Raw genomic sequence first — 17,066 nt, forward strand, 5'->3', positions numbered from 1 at the left:
GGCCCCCTTGTAATTTTGCTGATTTGAATGCATGTAACTACTCAATGCTGATTACTTGCAACACCAAATTGGTTGGATGAGCTTGTTGAGTCTTGAACTTCATAGACAGGTGAGTCCAATCATGAGATATAAAGGTATTTAAGGTGGTCAATTACAAGTTGTGCTTCCCTTTGACTCTCCTCTGAAAAGTGACATCATGGGATCCTCAAAGCAACTCTCAAAAGATTTGAAAACAAAGATTGTTCAGTCTCATGGTTTAGGGGAAGGCTACAAAAAGCTATCTCAGAGGTTTAAACTGTCGGTTTCAACTGTAAGGAATGTAATCGGGAAATGGAAGGCCACAGGCACAGTTGCTGTTAACCTCAGCAGGTCTGGCAGGCCAAGAAAAATACAGGAGCGGCATATGGGCAGGATTGTGGGAAAGGTAACAGACAACCCACAGATCACCTCCAAAGACCTGCAAGAACATCTTGCTGCAGATGGTGTATCTGTACATCATTCTACAATTCAGCGCATTTTGCACAAAGAACATCTGTATGGCAGGGTGATGAGAAAGAAGCCCTTTCTGCACTTTCACCATAAACTGAGTCGCTTGTTGTATGCAAATGCTCATTTAGACAAACCAGATTCATTTCGGAACAAAGTGCTTTGGACTGATGAGACAAAAATTGAGTTATTTGGTCAGAACAAAAAGCACTTTGTATGGCGAAAGAAGAACACTGCATTCCAAGAAAAACACCTGCTACCTACTGTCAAATTTGGTGGAGTTTCCATCATGCTGTGGGGCTGTGTGGCCAGTTCAGGGACTGGGGTCCTTGTTATTAAAGTAGAGGGTCAGATGAATTCAACCCAGTATCAACAAATTCTTCAGGATAATGTTCACGCATCAGTCACAAAGTTGAAGTTACGCAGGGGTTGGATATTCCAACAAGACAATGACCCAAAACACAGTCTAAATCTACAAAGGCATTCATGCAGAGGGAGAAGCACAGTGTTCTGGAATAGCTTGAATATCATCGAAAATCTATGAGATGATTTGAAGCAGGCTGTCCATGCTCGGCAGCCATCAAATTTAAATGAACTGGAAAGATTTTGTATGGAAGAATGGAGAAGAAATACATCCATCCAGAATCCAGACACTCATCAAAGGCTATAGGAGGCATCCAGAGGCTGTTATATTTGCAGAAGGAGGCTCAACTAAGTATTGATGGAATATCTCTGTTGGGGTGCCCAAATTTATGCACCTGTCTAATTTTGTTATGATGCATATTGCATATTTTCTGTTAATCCAATAAACTTAATGTCACTGCTGAAATACTACTGTTTCCATAAGGCATGTCATATATTAAAAGGAAGTTGCTACTTTGAAAGCTCAGCCAATGATAAATACAAATCCAAAGAATTAAGAGGGGTTCCCAAACTTTTTCATATGACTGTAAAACAAACCTCATTATTATATTTTAATCACAGTGCATGTGTTTATGCTCCGCGCCCCCACCTACGTTTTGTGCATGTGACTCAACTGTAAAGGGAAACCATGTGTTTGTGGTACGTTAAAACAAACCTCTTGTTATTTGTAAGTAATATACTGCCCTAAAATGACTCATAAAAGACAAAAACTTGATGTTTGCTCTTTTCAAGACTCTTGTACGAATTCATATTCATTCGTCCAACAAAAGTATCGTGCTGTGTGTGTGTTATGCTGTGAAAGTGTTGTGTGTTGTACGTCAAGTGTACAAAGACATTATCAAACTAAACATCAGTCCACGTTTAAAAACTCTGATGAGAAAAGAGAAGCTGTAAAAAGGGCTGTTTCTGGCTTTAAGAAACAAACTACTTATTTTAGTCAAATAATTGGAACCAAAAATAAAGCCACTGAATGTATCGTATATACTCGCTTATAAGTTGGGTCTTGAAACCCGAAAAATCGATCATAAAATCAGACCCCGACTCAAAAATACTACACTTAATTTTTTTTTTAACATCTTCTTGCTTTCTCCAATCTCACAACAGTTTCTCAGACACATCGAATTTTGTTGTAGCAGCCCAGTTACCAATTTCTTTTGCCACTTCAATGACTTTTAATTTAAAACCAGCTTCATATTTTCTTCTGATCGAACGCTCCATTGTAGATAAGGGATGCTCTTACGATAAAGGTGTATGAGGGTGTGACATACAAAAAACACAAAACAGTGCAAACATCGCTTCAGAATAGTTCGGGTATTACCATGTGGTCACGTAGGCACAATACATAGAAAAAAAAAGGAAGTGTGCTCCGTGGTTACTCTCTCAGGCGGGTGTTAGCATAGCATAATCTTTTGGATCAATAGTGTGAGTTTTCCGCATTCGACTTCTACGACGACATAAAATACCAGAAATTATAAGGTGAAATCAAGTCCCGACTTATCTGTGGGAGAACTTAAACATGAGTATATACGGTAATTAGACAGTTGCTTTGCATTAATGGATTAATAGCTCTGATTAATAATAAAGAATGATTAATCATATTAGAATTCTTGATAATTTTTTCTTATTCAAACTATGCATTTTGTATTTTAAAAAATTGTAATTTATAATTTAGAATATAATTTTTAATAAATATGTTGAAAAATAAAATTTGACAAAACATTCTTTTCACATGTGATCCTGTGTATTTTAAAATAATACCAATATATTCCAATAAGACCAATAGATAGATAGATAGATAGATACTTTATTAATCAATAATATAAGATACTGTTATAATGAGCTTCAAAAGAATGCCCATTATAACTGGACCAATTTTGATACTATATACTGTATAACAAAATTGGTAGAATTATGTCGGCATGCGGGATAACATTGTAACATAGGTTCGGCACAACACCGCTGAAAGGTTGCCAACCCCTGTTGTAATGTAATGATTGAGTACTGTCATCACATTTCTGTAGGTGCTGAAATTGGTTTGATAAGGTATGAAGTAAACCATGTGAGGACAGTGCTTGACAGCCCAGCTTAATTTTCAAGCCTTTTTAACTGAATAGAGTGGACAATGGCATAAAATCCTGCACTGAAATGTAAAACATAGTAAGTAGCATTTCCTTCATCAGAAGACATTAAATTGTTTATAACACAATTCAGTACATTTGGTGTGTACAGTCAGGTGTGAAATGGAAGAACATTCAGCAGAAGCTCAAAGAAGATGCAAAGATCAATACTTAGTATAGTATAAACCTTGCGTGCCAGTGCCAGGCATTGTGGCTGTGAGCGCAGGTTATGCTTCGCTTCTTCTTCTTCCTTTGGCTGCTTCTGTTAGGGGTCGCCATAGCAGATCATCTTTTTTCCATATCTTCCTGTCCTCTGTCACACTCACCACCTGCATGTCCTCTTTCACCACATCCATAAAACTTCTTTTAGACCTTCCTCTTTTCCTCTTACCTGGCAGCTCCATCCTTAGCTTTCTTTTCCCAATATGCCCAGCATCTCTCCTCTGCACATGTCCAAACCAATGCAATCTCGCCTCTCTGACTTTATCTCCCAACCGTCCAATGTGAGCTGACCCTCTAATGTACTCATTTCTAATCCTTTCCATCCTTGTCACACCCAGTGCAAATCTTAACTTCTTTAACTCCTCCAGCTCTGTCTCCTGCTTTCTGGTCAGTGCCACTGTCTCCAACCCATATAATATAGCTGGTCTCACTACCATCCTGTAGACCTTCCCTTTCACTCTTGCTGATACCCGTCTGTCATAAATCACTCCTAGCACTCCTCTCCACCCTGCCTGCACTCGTCTGACAACCTGTCCATCACCATTGTAAATAAAAAAGGGCTCAGAGGCAGTCCCTGATGTAATCCCACCTCCATCTTGAATGCATCTGTCACTCCTACCGCAGACCTTACCACTGTCACACTTCCCTTGTACATATCCTGTACAACTCTTACATACTTCACTGCCACTCCTGACTTCTTCGTACAATACCACAACTCCTATAGAGGGACCCTGTAATATGCTTTCTCCAGGTCCACAAAGACACAATGCAACTCCTTCTCAGAGCAAACATCGCATCTGTGGTGCTCTTTCCTGGCATGAAACCATCCTGCTGTTCACTAATCATCACCTCACTTCTTAACCTAGCTTCCATTACTCTTTCCCATAATGTCATGCTGTGGCTCATAAATTTTATCCCCCTGTAGTTACTACAGCTCTACATATTCATTTTTTTCTTGAAAATCGGCACCAGTACACTACTTCTCCAGTCCTCAACATCCTCTCACTTTCCAAGATTCCATTAAACAATGTGGTTGAAAATTCCACTACCATCTCTCCTAAACACCTCCATGCTTCCATAGGTATGTCATCTCGACCAATGGCCTTTCCATTTCTCATCCTCTTCATAGCTGTCCTTACTTCTTCCTTGCTAATCCTTTGCACTTCCTGATTCACTATTTCAACATCATCCAACCTTCTTTCTCTCTCATTCTCTTCATTCATCAGCCTCTCTTTCCATCTACTCAACACACTCTCCTCGCTTGTGAGTATATTTTCATCTGTATCCTTTATCTCCCTAACCTGCTGCACATCTTTCCCAGCTCGGTCCCTAGACCACCTTCCTATGCTGCCTAACTACGCTTCCCTTGCCATCACTTTGCAGCCTTAACTCTCCTTCAGATTGACTCTTCTACATAGGATGTAATCTACCTGTGTGCATCTTCCTCCACTCTTGCACGTCACCCTGTGTTCCTCCCTCTTCTGAAAATATGTATTCACCACAGCCATATCCATCCTTTTTGCAAAATTCACAACCATCTGACCTCCTACATTCCTCTCCTTGACACCATACCTACCCGTCACCTTCTCATCTCCTCTGTTCCTTTCAAGAACAGGTCCATTAAAATCTTCTCCAATCACCACTCTCTCTCTCTCTCTCTCCCCACTTCATCCAACTCACTCCAGAAATCTTTTTTCTCATCCATCGCACACACAACTTGCGGGGCATATGCACTAACAACATTCATCATCACACCTCCAATTTCCAGCTACTCTGACTGACACAGTTTTCACCACCAAAACACTCTTGACATACTGTTCCTTCAGGATAACCCCTACCCCATTTCTCCTCCCATCCACACCATGATAGAACAATTTGAATCCACCTCAGATCCACCTGGCCTTACTCCCCTTCCATTTAGTCTGTTGCAAGCACAATATAGCAACCTTCCTTCTTTCCATCACATCAGCTAACTCTCTCCCCTTACCGGTCATACTGCCAACATTCAAAGCTCCTACCCTCACTTCCACTCTCTTTACCTTCCTCCTCTCCTCCTGCCCTTGGACATGTCTCACTGGGGTCTCTAATTAGGAAACATAATGTTAATTTTCACTCGTATGCAGATGACACCCAGTTATACCTTTCATTTAGATCAAATGAAGATTCTCCAATGTTGTCTTTAATTAATTGTGTTAGTGAATTAAAGGAGTGGATGAATGAGAACTATTTGTCTTTAAACACAGATAAAACAGAGATGTTAATTGTTGGAGGGAATGATGCTGATCATAACAATATTTTGTCATCATTTAACTCAGTTGGAATCCCCATTAATTTTACTGAATCAGCCCGTAATCTAGGAGTTATCTTTGACTCTAGCATGTCATTTAAAGCGCATATTACAAAGTTGTCCAAATCATGTTTCTTCCATCTTAAAAATGTGAAATTAAGGTGCTTTCTAAATAAACAGGATTCTGAGAAATTAATTCATGTATTTATTTATAGTAAGATTGACTACTGCAATGCGGTGTTCACTGGATGTTCAAACTGTTCTTTATACAGCCTCCAGTTAATCCAAAATGCTGCTGCAAGAATTATTACAAGAACAAGAAAATACGAACACATAACTCCAGTTCTTAAATCCTTACACTGGCTCCCGGTTAAGTTTAGGGCAGATTTCAAAATCCTTCTTTTAACATATAAAGCCTTAAATGGCCAAGGTCCGGCTTACTTGTCTGAATTTATCATGACTTACAAACCAGAGCGCACATTAAAATCTCAAGATGCTGGTCTGCTTTATGATTCCAAGGATTAATAAAATAACAATGGGAGGTTGAGCTTTTAGTTACAGGGCCCCTAAACTGTGGAATGGTCTGCCTGCTACTATAAGAGATGCCCCTTAGGTCTCAACTTTTAAATCCCGGCTGAAGACTCACTACTTCAGTTTAGCATACCCTGACTAGAGCTGCTGATTAACTGTACAGACTGCATCTCTGTTGTTAGTCATTAGCACTAAAACATAAGTAACATGATAGTTATAATTTGTTACTAACCCTCACCTATTCTGTTTCTCTTCTCGGTACTCAAATGTGGCACTTGGTGCCACAGCCCACCTGCCAAGTTGTTTTGCCTGCCTAAGGTAAAGTCATCCCTGATGAAGGATCGCAGGAATCGTGGGGTAGAGGGGTCCTTTCATCGGATTGGCTGGCCCAGCGCTGTCCCAGCTGTGGAATGGCCAATAGGGGGAGGCAGCTTGATGGCTGAGGTCTCCAGGACTCTAAACAAATCCAAATCATATGTGATATCATCTACTGTTAAATTCTGCTCCGTACTTGTAAAATTTTTATTTTTATACTGTATTGAGGATTTGTTCTGTTCTGTGTATTGTATTGTATTGACCCCCCTCTTTTTGGCACCCACTGCACGCCCAACCTACCTGGAAAGGGGTCTCTTTTTGATCTGCCTTTCCCAAGGTTTCTTCCAGTTTTTCCGTACAAGGGTTTTTTTTTGGGAGTTTTTCCTTGTCTTCTTAGAGAGTCAAGGCTGGAGGGCTGTCAAGAGGCAGGGCCTGTTAAAGCCCATTGCGGCACTTCTTGTGTGATTTTGGGCTATAAAAAAATACATTGTATTGTGTTGTCTGTCCCGTTTTCTTCTCCTTCTTCAGCCAACACTAGCCCAATTTCCGCCAGCACCCTATTGGCTAACAGTACTGATGGAGGCCGTTGTTAACCCAGGCCTCAACAAATCCGGTATGGAAATCTGCATTGTTGTCCGCACAATCTGGGAGAATTTTACACAGGATGCCCTTCCTGACATAGCCCTCCCCATTCATCCGGGCTTGGGAACAGCATGAAGAAAGACACTGGCTTGTACATCCCCTGTGACTGTGAGCACAGGTTATGCTTCATAAGAAGCAAAAATTGAACGAAAAAGAAGAAGAGGCAGAAATAGTGTCCTTGCATCCAAGATCAGCCAGGAGCCATGGGGTCAGTTTAAACTCAACAGGTCCCCCACCAGTTGTCCATTGTAACATACATTCACATGTACATATTTTAAAAGGACACCCCCACCATCGAGCTCTGAAATCATTTAGATGCTCCTCTGCTTACTTTCAACAGGAATGCATCAACACTCAACTTTCTCCAAAAGTTTGTATCTACAGACTTTAAAAGGGGGGGGTTCACGTTCAAGATGTAAAATATGAAAAGAAATAGAGTAAATGAATTAAACAAATGAAAACCATTAATATTCCACATTGTTCCCACTGATTACCTGTTTCAACTTTAAAAGTGTTTTTGCAGTGGTAAAAGCCATGTTGCATGAACCTAATGCATGAATGTTTTACTCGTGGGCAGTTATCTGTTGCAACCTTTTTTTGTTGGTGGGCCAAATTGTCAATAATGACTCCTGCAGGCCATATATAAAATTAAACTGAGTCTATGAACCCAGATGAAGTCTATGATTAATATGTGTGATAGTTGCTCCAATATATTGTTTAATTACAAATCTTAATTTTTAAATTAAACGCTTTTAAGAGCAATTCTCAAATGCCAATAAGAGAATAATTTTAAAAGATAGTGATTTTGCTGTGACATTGTTGTAGTCACAAACATGAAACTGCTTGTTTCTTCTCAAACTTATATGAACTGAGAATCTGGTCTTCACAATTCATTCATTGCTAACATTTGTATCTCTTAGTTCACTACTGTAGAGGGTTTCAGTAATTTAAACTTTTGAAAAGACTCCCTGTAGTTGCTGCCAATTAATGATGGCATGTGTGTAGAATGCTTGCAGTGCCAGTAGAAATCAAGTAAAGAAACTTTGTAAACTTATTTTTAGGTTGCAATTGCACAGGAGTTCAGTCAGTTTCAGTTGCAGGACTTCGGAAACATTGTCCATATGAACAGCTGAAGGAAATTAAAAGATTATAAAATGAGTTTGATGCTTAAAGTCCTGAAAGCGAGATTCAAATTCATAATGAAGGATAGCAACTTGAGCTGCACAAGTCCTCTCAGCTGCCTCAATGCTGATCCTTCCCATTACGAGAATAAACAGGTTTTGCTTATTGCAGTTGACTAAGATTATTGCAAATGTTAAAGCATGAAGAAACAGATAAATTAACAGCGATGTGCCAAAATTGAAATGAGCTCACTTGGAAAGTTAACTATTTTCCTCTTCTGACTATATGATGAAGCGTCTGAAAAATGCGCAGATTATCTGAAGTCACGGTTGAGACGTCACTGCTGCTGGGTGTGTTTTACTAAGTTGTCTCACCCAACTCACGGGTTGAAGTGCAGGAGGATATATTCACCTGGGATATAATTATTAAGACAATGGGCCTCATTTATAGTTAGTCAGATGTATCAGAAGTACTGTACTATGTACCTAAAATCTTTTCTGTATACAATACAGTAAAACCTTGGATTGTGAGTAACTTGGTCTGCGAGTGTTTTGCAAGACGAGCAAAAATTTATAATAAATTTTAACTTGATAAACAAGCGAGGTCTTGCAATGCGATGATCCCAGGAGAAGCTGGGTAACACAGGTAATTAGTATACTGTACACTTTTAGTCTGGAATAGTATTCAGAGCAGGCCCTTTCCAAAAGTAACATTCAATTGAATTTACCTGAGAGGAGGTGCAGACCCTGGTTACAAGTTCTCAGGTAAAATGCAATTAAAGACCCTACTTATTACATAATGAGTGCATAAAGAAACAAAGTGGTTTGAAAGTTACTAACATAAATTGAGCCCGGCACTATCAGTCCATTAATTAGTTGTTGAGCTGCAGCCAGTTGATACTGGAGGAGAAGAAAACAGAAACTCCAGTCAGCAGCGTCTATGTTTCCACAGTCAATTATAAGAGAGTGTGAGACTTGCCCGGACACCACCAGTCGGAAACCACATCTTTATAAAAGTCACACGTTTATTTTCCATAGATAAACACAGGTTTTACAGTCCTGAACACCACACACAATGCACACAGCTAATATCACCACAATAAGGGCTTCTTTCTCTCTGTCTCCTCCTGGGTGCTTTGTCCTGCTCCCACTCCCAACTCAAGCTCCCCGACTGTATGAAGGTGGCCCCTTTTATTCCCACCCGGATGTACTCCAGGTGGCTGATTACGTCCTTCCGGCAGCACTTCCTTCTGTGCTGCTTAAGGTAGATATTTGAATTTAAACTACAGTATAACAAAATTAAGATGCCAACTCTAAGGTTGCTATTAGACAAATAATACTAACAGATAAAGGATCCAGTAATACAACTAGAAATAAAGAATCAAATTTTACAAAAATTTGTCGATATTGCACATGATACTATTCCACATTGTCAATAGTTGTAGCCCACAGTAGCCATCAATGGACATGAACACAAGAACAATGGAAGCAGTATTGGTGTGTGTGTGTGAACATTTGTGTCATCATGTATTTTAGGGAATTAGGAGAGTCAAGATCACCACAAAGCAGACTTCAGTATTTTGATGGCACTGAGTTAAAAACTATTTAGGAATCCAGAGGTGCGGGTCTTAAAAGACCTGAAGTGTCTTCCAGAAGGTAGCAGTGTTAAAAGATGGTGTTTATCAACCGGCAGAGACATCAGGAAGTACAAATGTCCTTCAATGTAAGCATGTGTATATTAAATGATTTTCTGGAATGATTTACTGACCCTCTATGTAGCCCTCCTATCAGCCACAGAACAGCTGGCATAGCACATTGAGATTCTATAAGTAAAGATGTTTCCTATGGGGCAGCGATAAAAAGACAGCAGAAGCTGCTTAGACAAACTGGCCTTCCTCAGTATTCTCAGGAAGGCTTCTATGCCGTCTTCACCAGAGAGGTAAGTTTGATTGGCTACATGAGGTCCTTGGAAGTATGTCTTCTCTCTACCTTCTGAAACAGATGATCAGTTCTTGAATTTTAAGAGTGTTCAGCAGTACCAGGTTATTGTTGGAGCACCATTATGTTAATTTCTAGACATCTTCTCTGTAGGAAGACTCATCCCTGTCCATTTTAATCAACCCTACCACTGTGGTATCACTGCAAACTTAATAATATTGTTTGCAGTCTAGACTGGAATGCAAGTCATGTGTGTGAAGAACAGGAGACTCGGCACACAGCCTTGTGGAGCACCAGTGCTGAGTGTCAAAAGTGGAAGAGTAATGGGTACCTAGTCTGACTGTCTGAAGGTGGTTTGTCAAAAAGACCTTTAGCTACATACATGTCTGCTGGCCATTACCTAAGTTACGCAATTTAGCGATCATTCTACTGGGGATGTTTGTATTGAATGTAGAACTACAGTCCACAGATGGCATCCTCACACATGTACCTTGGTGTTCAAGGTGGGTCAGTTATTGTATATATCTGAAGATTTCTGAAGTATCGTTGCCCTCTTTCCCAATTTTAGAGTGTTTTTGGCCATTTGTACCATATAGGAAGAAGCTGTGTAGATGCTGGGAAATGAAGAGTGGCTCTCATTCAGCTCAGGGAGACAAACAGCAATGAATTCTGCAAATGGTTTGGGGGTCTAGTCTGCTTGCATTATGTCATCATTGAGACACACAAGTCCCTTCACTGTATCAATTATACTGTATATATTCAACAGTTGTCAGTTTTGGTATATTTTATGTCTCTGTTTCCCCTGTGAATGAGAAGGTTTAAAAATGTTTTTTTCTTATCATCTTTGTATCAGATTTTTGTAAATTATGTTTCTGTTGAAAGGTGTAAGATGTGTAAGGTGGTTGTGTAATCAAATTTATCTTTATTTACAGTGTGGCCACTAGGGGGCATCTCAGGATCTCACACCCTTAACACAACTGCACAAAGTCTAGCCACAGGTTCAAATAACCATTTTTTATGAGAAATACCTTTACAGTGGCTCAGCAATACATAATTCTCTTTCCTTCTCTCAGTCTTCTCTCCCTTCCACCCATTGTTGTTCGTCTACTCCTGACTCTCACTTTCTGAGTGAGGTGAAGAAGCCCGTTTAATTTAGGACCTGGGAGTCTTTCCTGTCCCAGGACACTGCATAGAGGAAGCAGTTCCGAGTCAGACGGAAGCCCCTAAAAATTGGGATAGCCTTTCCCTGCAGCTCCCAACCGAGCAGGGCTTCTGAACAAGACTACAGTTCCCAGTATGCCCTGCAGGTGTGTACATTCTACAGAAACACTGCCACCTAGTGTATCAAGGTAGTATACAGCCTTAGAAGGCTGTCTCCCCGGTCTCACCCCTTTTATAGTCCTGTCCATCCATCTCGGTCGAGACATCAGTCCAGTGTCACCTCCCATTATAACAGTAATATTCTCATATTCAGAATTTATTTTTTCTTTACCATGGTAAGTAAAAAGATTATGAAGGAATGTGAAAATGTAAGAAAACATTGTCCTGTTTTTCTCATCCATAGATTATTGAAGATGGAAATGGAATATTCTGAAGATGTGCCATCACAAGGTGTACCATCACAGTTACAGCCATTAACTGACAAGCAGGTAGTGAACTCTGCAGGTGGATACACATGGGAGGTGACTGACATTACACGATTGCACCGTTTTCTGTGTTTTGGCTCAGAGGGTGGGACGTACTACATCAAAGAAGAGCAACTGGGTAAGGAGAACGTGTTAGCTTTGATCAGACTAATAGAAGAAGGAAGAGGCTCTGAAGCTGTGGAAGAAATCAAGACATTCAGTGTGGAGGGAAGAACAGCAAAGTCAGACCCGATCCTTTTTGCTCTTGCTGTGTGTTCCCAACATTCGGACAGCAAAACGAAGCGGGCAGCCTTTAAAGCTGTTAAGGATGTTTGCCGTATTCCCACCCACCTGTTTACTTTTGTCCAGTTTAAGAAAGCTCTTAAAGAAGGCATGGAATGTGGTATGTGGGGTAGAGCTTTGAGAAAAGCAGTGGCGGATTGGTATAACGAAAAGGACCCAATGGCTTTGGCTTTAGCAGTCACAAAATACAAACAACGAAATGGCTGGTCACACAAGGACCTGTTAAGGCTGTCACATTTGAGGCCTGCAAATGAAGGTATGTATGAAGGGTAACAGTTTGACACTGTAGAACTCCAAATTCATTTGTACTGTTTTAAGTGCAATTTGTTTGAAAATGTTATGCTTCACAGAGTGGAGAAATAGTGAACAGTTATTTTCATTTTAGATGTTACTGAGCTTCAAGTAAGAATATTCAGTGCCACAGTGTGAAAATTGTGGTGCACAAGGATCATTCTTGGACAGCCTGGAGCAAATCTGCATGTGAGAGAAGGCAATAATGAACTCTGTAGCTGTATTCAGAGTTGATATATACTTGACACCAAAACCTATTATTGCAGCAAAGGTGTAGGAATTGGATACATTTGCAAACCGTGTATTTCCCTTTTATCCTTAAGACATCTTTCGAACATGAAAGAATGTCACATAACAAACAAAAATCAGTGTTTTGAAACAAAAAATATCAGAGAGCATAATGCAATTGTTTGGATCTATTATAATTGCTCAAGGGACTGAAACATTTGTAAGGCGCTACTTTCAAATAGCAAAGCCAAGTGTTTCAAGACATTTATGAAAAATAAAAAAGCCACAGCTATTAGCACAATGGGAGGAAAAATTATATTATTCAACATGCACTACTTCCTGAGCTGAATCTGGTAAAACAAAGAATAGATTTTAGTTCTGTGCAGTTACTTGCCTAACAATATATACTTTTGCATCTGTGTTGAGAGTAAATTTATGAACAATTGAGAGTTCTCGTACATAAACTAGCCCTGTTGTTTTTGTTTCCTCTGGCTATCCAACCCACCCAATCCAGCCTAGGGTTGCATGAGCCGGAGCCTAAGCCAGCAGCATTAAGTACAAGGTGAGAGGAAGAGGAGGAGGTTGGGAGTAGGCACAGATACAGTGCATTGCCGCACCCACCACACGACGAACCACCTCAGGTTCCCAAATTAGGGCCCGAGCACAGCTGTGCAACAGGTGACACCCCGGCACCACACTAGTTCAAATGGAGTGGTGCAGTGTGAAGTTTTTTACAGTGGCTGGAGTGCCAATCTTGCCACCAGGAACACGCTGTAAAATGGGGGACGTTCTGGTCAGAGTACGCTCATACTGGACCAGATTTGAAATTTGGAATGCGGGGCAAAAACTGTGAATCTTTTTCGTAAATATGTAGCGCTTGGGCCCTGAGACTCTGAAGTGTTTTATAGTGTATGCCATCGTGCCACCTTCTTATTTTCAGAGGAAGGAATTAATAAAAATGAGCTGCTTATGAAAACCACTACTTGTTCATCATTAATTATCTGGATTTGTTTGGAAATTAATGTTCCTAAGAAAATGACAATAGATTTTTAAAACAGCAAAAAAAGAATACAATTTTTTACAATTATTTTGTGGCATTGACAATAATTTAGTTCATAAATTAAAATGGGTCCATATTGAGAAAAAAAACAGACTCAAGGTTTAACTAGGATGAATTATTTGGTAGATGTAAGCAATATGATCAACCTCTGTTTCACTTTAAAATGTAGTGAGACGTCAAGCAAAATAATACCTTTTATTGGCTTACTAAAAAGATTCGAATATGCAGGCTTTGAGGCGACTCAGGCCCCTTCTTAAGACAAGATGTATAAACAGAGAGAACTCCAGTCTCTGTATTACTAACTGCCCTGAAGAAGGGGCCTGAGTCGCCTCGAAAGCCTGCATATTGGAATCTTTTTAGTTAGCCAATAAAAGGAGTCATTTTGCTTGACGTCTCACTACATTCATAATGGCTAACACGGTACAACACCTCAGTACTACTTTAAAATGTGTTGTTTTTAAAGTGAATTGAAAGTGAGTACTTTTATCTGTAGAAAATGCCAAAGGAAAAAGTAATTACTGAATAAATACAAAGAATATGCTTTTTAAATGTACTTATTCCAGGTGAGAAACCTAGATTTGCAATTTTACATTAAGTATTTAATTTGTAAAGGCTTTTAGCCACGCTAAAAGCAGATGGATTTATTTGATTAGAGAATTATAAATAATCTTTAGTATGTGTGAAGGCTTTGCCTTGTGTGACCCACACCAATGTACCTACAAATTATTTATTATAGTGTTCTCTGAAGGCAGTTATATAAAACTGTACTAAAGTCTAAGATACATTCATGTGTAAGCATATTAAATATTCCTTTTGTTGCTTAAGGTATTGCATTGGTCACAAAATACATCACAAAAGGATGGAAAAATGTCCAAGCAGCGTACAGGGACAAGGAGAATGAGGACGACATTAAGAAAATCTTAGAATACCTTGAAGCTGTGGAGAAAGTGAAACATACCACCAATGAAGTGGAAGTAATTCACTTAGTAGAGGAGTATAAATTAGTAAGAGAACATTTACTCACCAATCACCTGAAATCTAAAGAGGTAAGGTACTTTGTTGGTGATAGAATGTTGTAATTCACAACTATTTAAACAATATATATACTATATATCAATCAGTCAGTACACTGCTCTTGAAACAGTAACTGTAGACATGTCAATACAGAATGTTTCTGTAATAATCCTTTTCTTGTATGCATTGCACATCCTAAGCTTTACAAGTTCCATTTTAATATTCTGGATACTTGCAGTCTACTGTGCTGTGATTGATAATAGATTTTGCTATTTCAAACCATGCTTCAGTCTTTACTGTTCCATATACAGTGCATCCAGAAAGTCTTCACAGCACATCACGTTTTCCACCTTTTGTTATGTTACAGCCTTATTCCAAACTGGATTAAATTCATTTTTTTCCTCAGAATTCTACACACAACACCCCATAATGACAACGTGAAAAAAGTTTGAGGTTTTTGCAAATTAAAAAAAAAAAACTGAGAAATCCCATGTACATAAGTATTCACAGCCTTTGCTCAATACTTTGTCGATGCACCTTTGGCAGCAATTGCAGCCTCAAGTCTTGTTGAATATGATGCCACAAGCTTGGCACAGCTATCCTTGGCCAATTTCGCCCATTCCACTTTGCAGCACCTCTCAAGCTCCATCAGGTTGGATGGGAAGCGTCGGTGCACAGCCATTTTAAGATCTCTCCAGAGATGTGCAATCGGATTCAGGTCTGGGCTCTGGCTGGGCCACTCAAGGACATTCACAGAGTTGTCCTGAAGCCACTCCTTTGATATCTTGGCTGTGTGCTTAGGGTTGTTGTCCTGCTGAAATATGAACCGTCACCCCAGTCTGAGGTCGAGAGCGCTCTGGAGCAGGTTTTCATCCAGGATGTATCTGTACATTGCTGCAGTCATCTTTCCCTTTATCCTGACTAGTCTCCCAGTCCCTGCCGCTGAAAAACATCCCCACAGCATGATGCTGCCACCACCATGCTTCACTGTACGGATGGTATTGGCCTGGTGATGAGCGGTGCCTGGTTTCCTCCAAACGTGACGCCTGGCATTCACACCAAAGAGTTCAATCTTTGTCTCATCAGACCAGAGAATTTTCTTTCTCATGGTCTGAGGGTCCTTCAGGTCCCTTTTGGCAAACTCCAGGCGGGCTGCCATGTGCCTTTTACTAAGGAGTGGCTTCCGTCTGGCCACTCTACCATACAGGCCTGATTGGTGGATTGCTGCAGAGATGGTTGTCCTTCTGGAAGGTTCTCCTCTCTCCACAGAGGACCTCTGGAGCTCTGACAGAGTGACCGTCGGGTTCTTGGTCACCTCCCTGACTAAGGCCCTTCTCCCCCAATCGCTCAGTTTAGATGGCCGGCCAGCTCTAGGAAGAGTCCTGGTGGTTTCGAACTTCTTCCACTTACGGATGATGGAGGCCACTGTGCTCATTGGGACCTTCAAAGCAGCAGAAATTTTTCTGTAACCTTCCCCAGATTTCTGCCTCGAGGCAATCCTGTCTCAGAGGTCTACAGACAATTCCTTTGACTTCATGCTTGGTTTGTGCTCTGACATGAACTGTCAACTGTGGGACCTTATATAGACAGGTGTGTGCCTTTCCAAATCATGTCTGAATTTACCACAGGTGGACTCCAATGAAGCTGCAGAAACATCTCAAGGATGATCAGGGGAAACAGGATGCACCTGAGCTCAATTTTGAGCTTCATGGCAAAGGCTGTGAATACTTATGTACATGTGCTTTCTCAATTTTTTTATTTTAAATAAATTTGCAAAAATCTCAAGTAAACTTTTTTCACGTTGTCATTATGGGGTGTTGTGTGTAGAATTCTGAGGGAAAAAAATGAATTTAATCCATTTTGGAATAAGGCTGTAACATAACAAAATGCGGAAAAAGTGATGCGCTGTTAATACTTTCCGGATGCACTGTACCTTGTATCTCCTTTAAACAGTTATATACGAGGGTAAATCAAAAACTAAAGGCAATTTAATGGATAGAAGCTGACACAACACAACACGTTTGTGATCAAATACTCAGCGCTGCGCTCTCCTTTTAGTCTAGTTGAAGCCAAGGTCAAATGAGCTTGGCTGCTGTGCTGTGGGATTGCACCTTTGTTGAACAACACACTGCAGTGAGATTTCTTTGGGCAGACTTGGTGAATAATCCTGCTGAAATTCAATAGAAGTCATTGGCTCAGTACAGAAGTGAGTCGACAGAAAATTTATGAATGGGTAGAAAGGTTTGAAACGGGAAGAACAAGTTTTAACCGACAAAGCTCAAGCTAGTCAACCATGAACATCGCTCACATAAGCCCACATCGACATGACAGATGCCTTCAAGAAGGACGACCGATTAAGATGTCCGCTGTTGCTGCCCATTTGGATATCAGCTATGGATCTGCCCCTGCCACAGTGCATGAAGACTTGGGGTATTGAAATGTTTGCACAAGATGGGTATCCAA

General features: G+C 40.2%; 1 protein-coding gene across 2 annotated transcripts in view; it reads left to right on the forward strand.

Moving 5' to 3' along the window:
• The window catches only part of ro60 (Ro60, Y RNA binding protein), a 47,249-nt gene that overhangs the window by 12,017 nt on the left and 18,166 nt on the right, over positions 1 to 17,066 (forward strand). For both annotated transcript variants that reach the window (XM_028811019.2, XM_028811018.2), the window contains exons 2-3: positions 11,647 to 12,266; positions 14,415 to 14,635. In XM_028811019.2, coding sequence (XP_028666852.1) covers positions 11,657 to 12,266; positions 14,415 to 14,635 — 831 coding nt within the window. In that variant the 5' untranslated portion in view covers positions 11,647 to 11,656. The remainder of the gene's footprint in view (positions 1 to 11,646; positions 12,267 to 14,414; positions 14,636 to 17,066) is intronic.

This window comes from Erpetoichthys calabaricus, chromosome 10, assembly GCF_900747795.2.
Source record: "Erpetoichthys calabaricus chromosome 10, fErpCal1.3, whole genome shotgun sequence".
Taxonomy (NCBI): domain Eukaryota; kingdom Metazoa; phylum Chordata; class Cladistia; order Polypteriformes; family Polypteridae; genus Erpetoichthys; species Erpetoichthys calabaricus.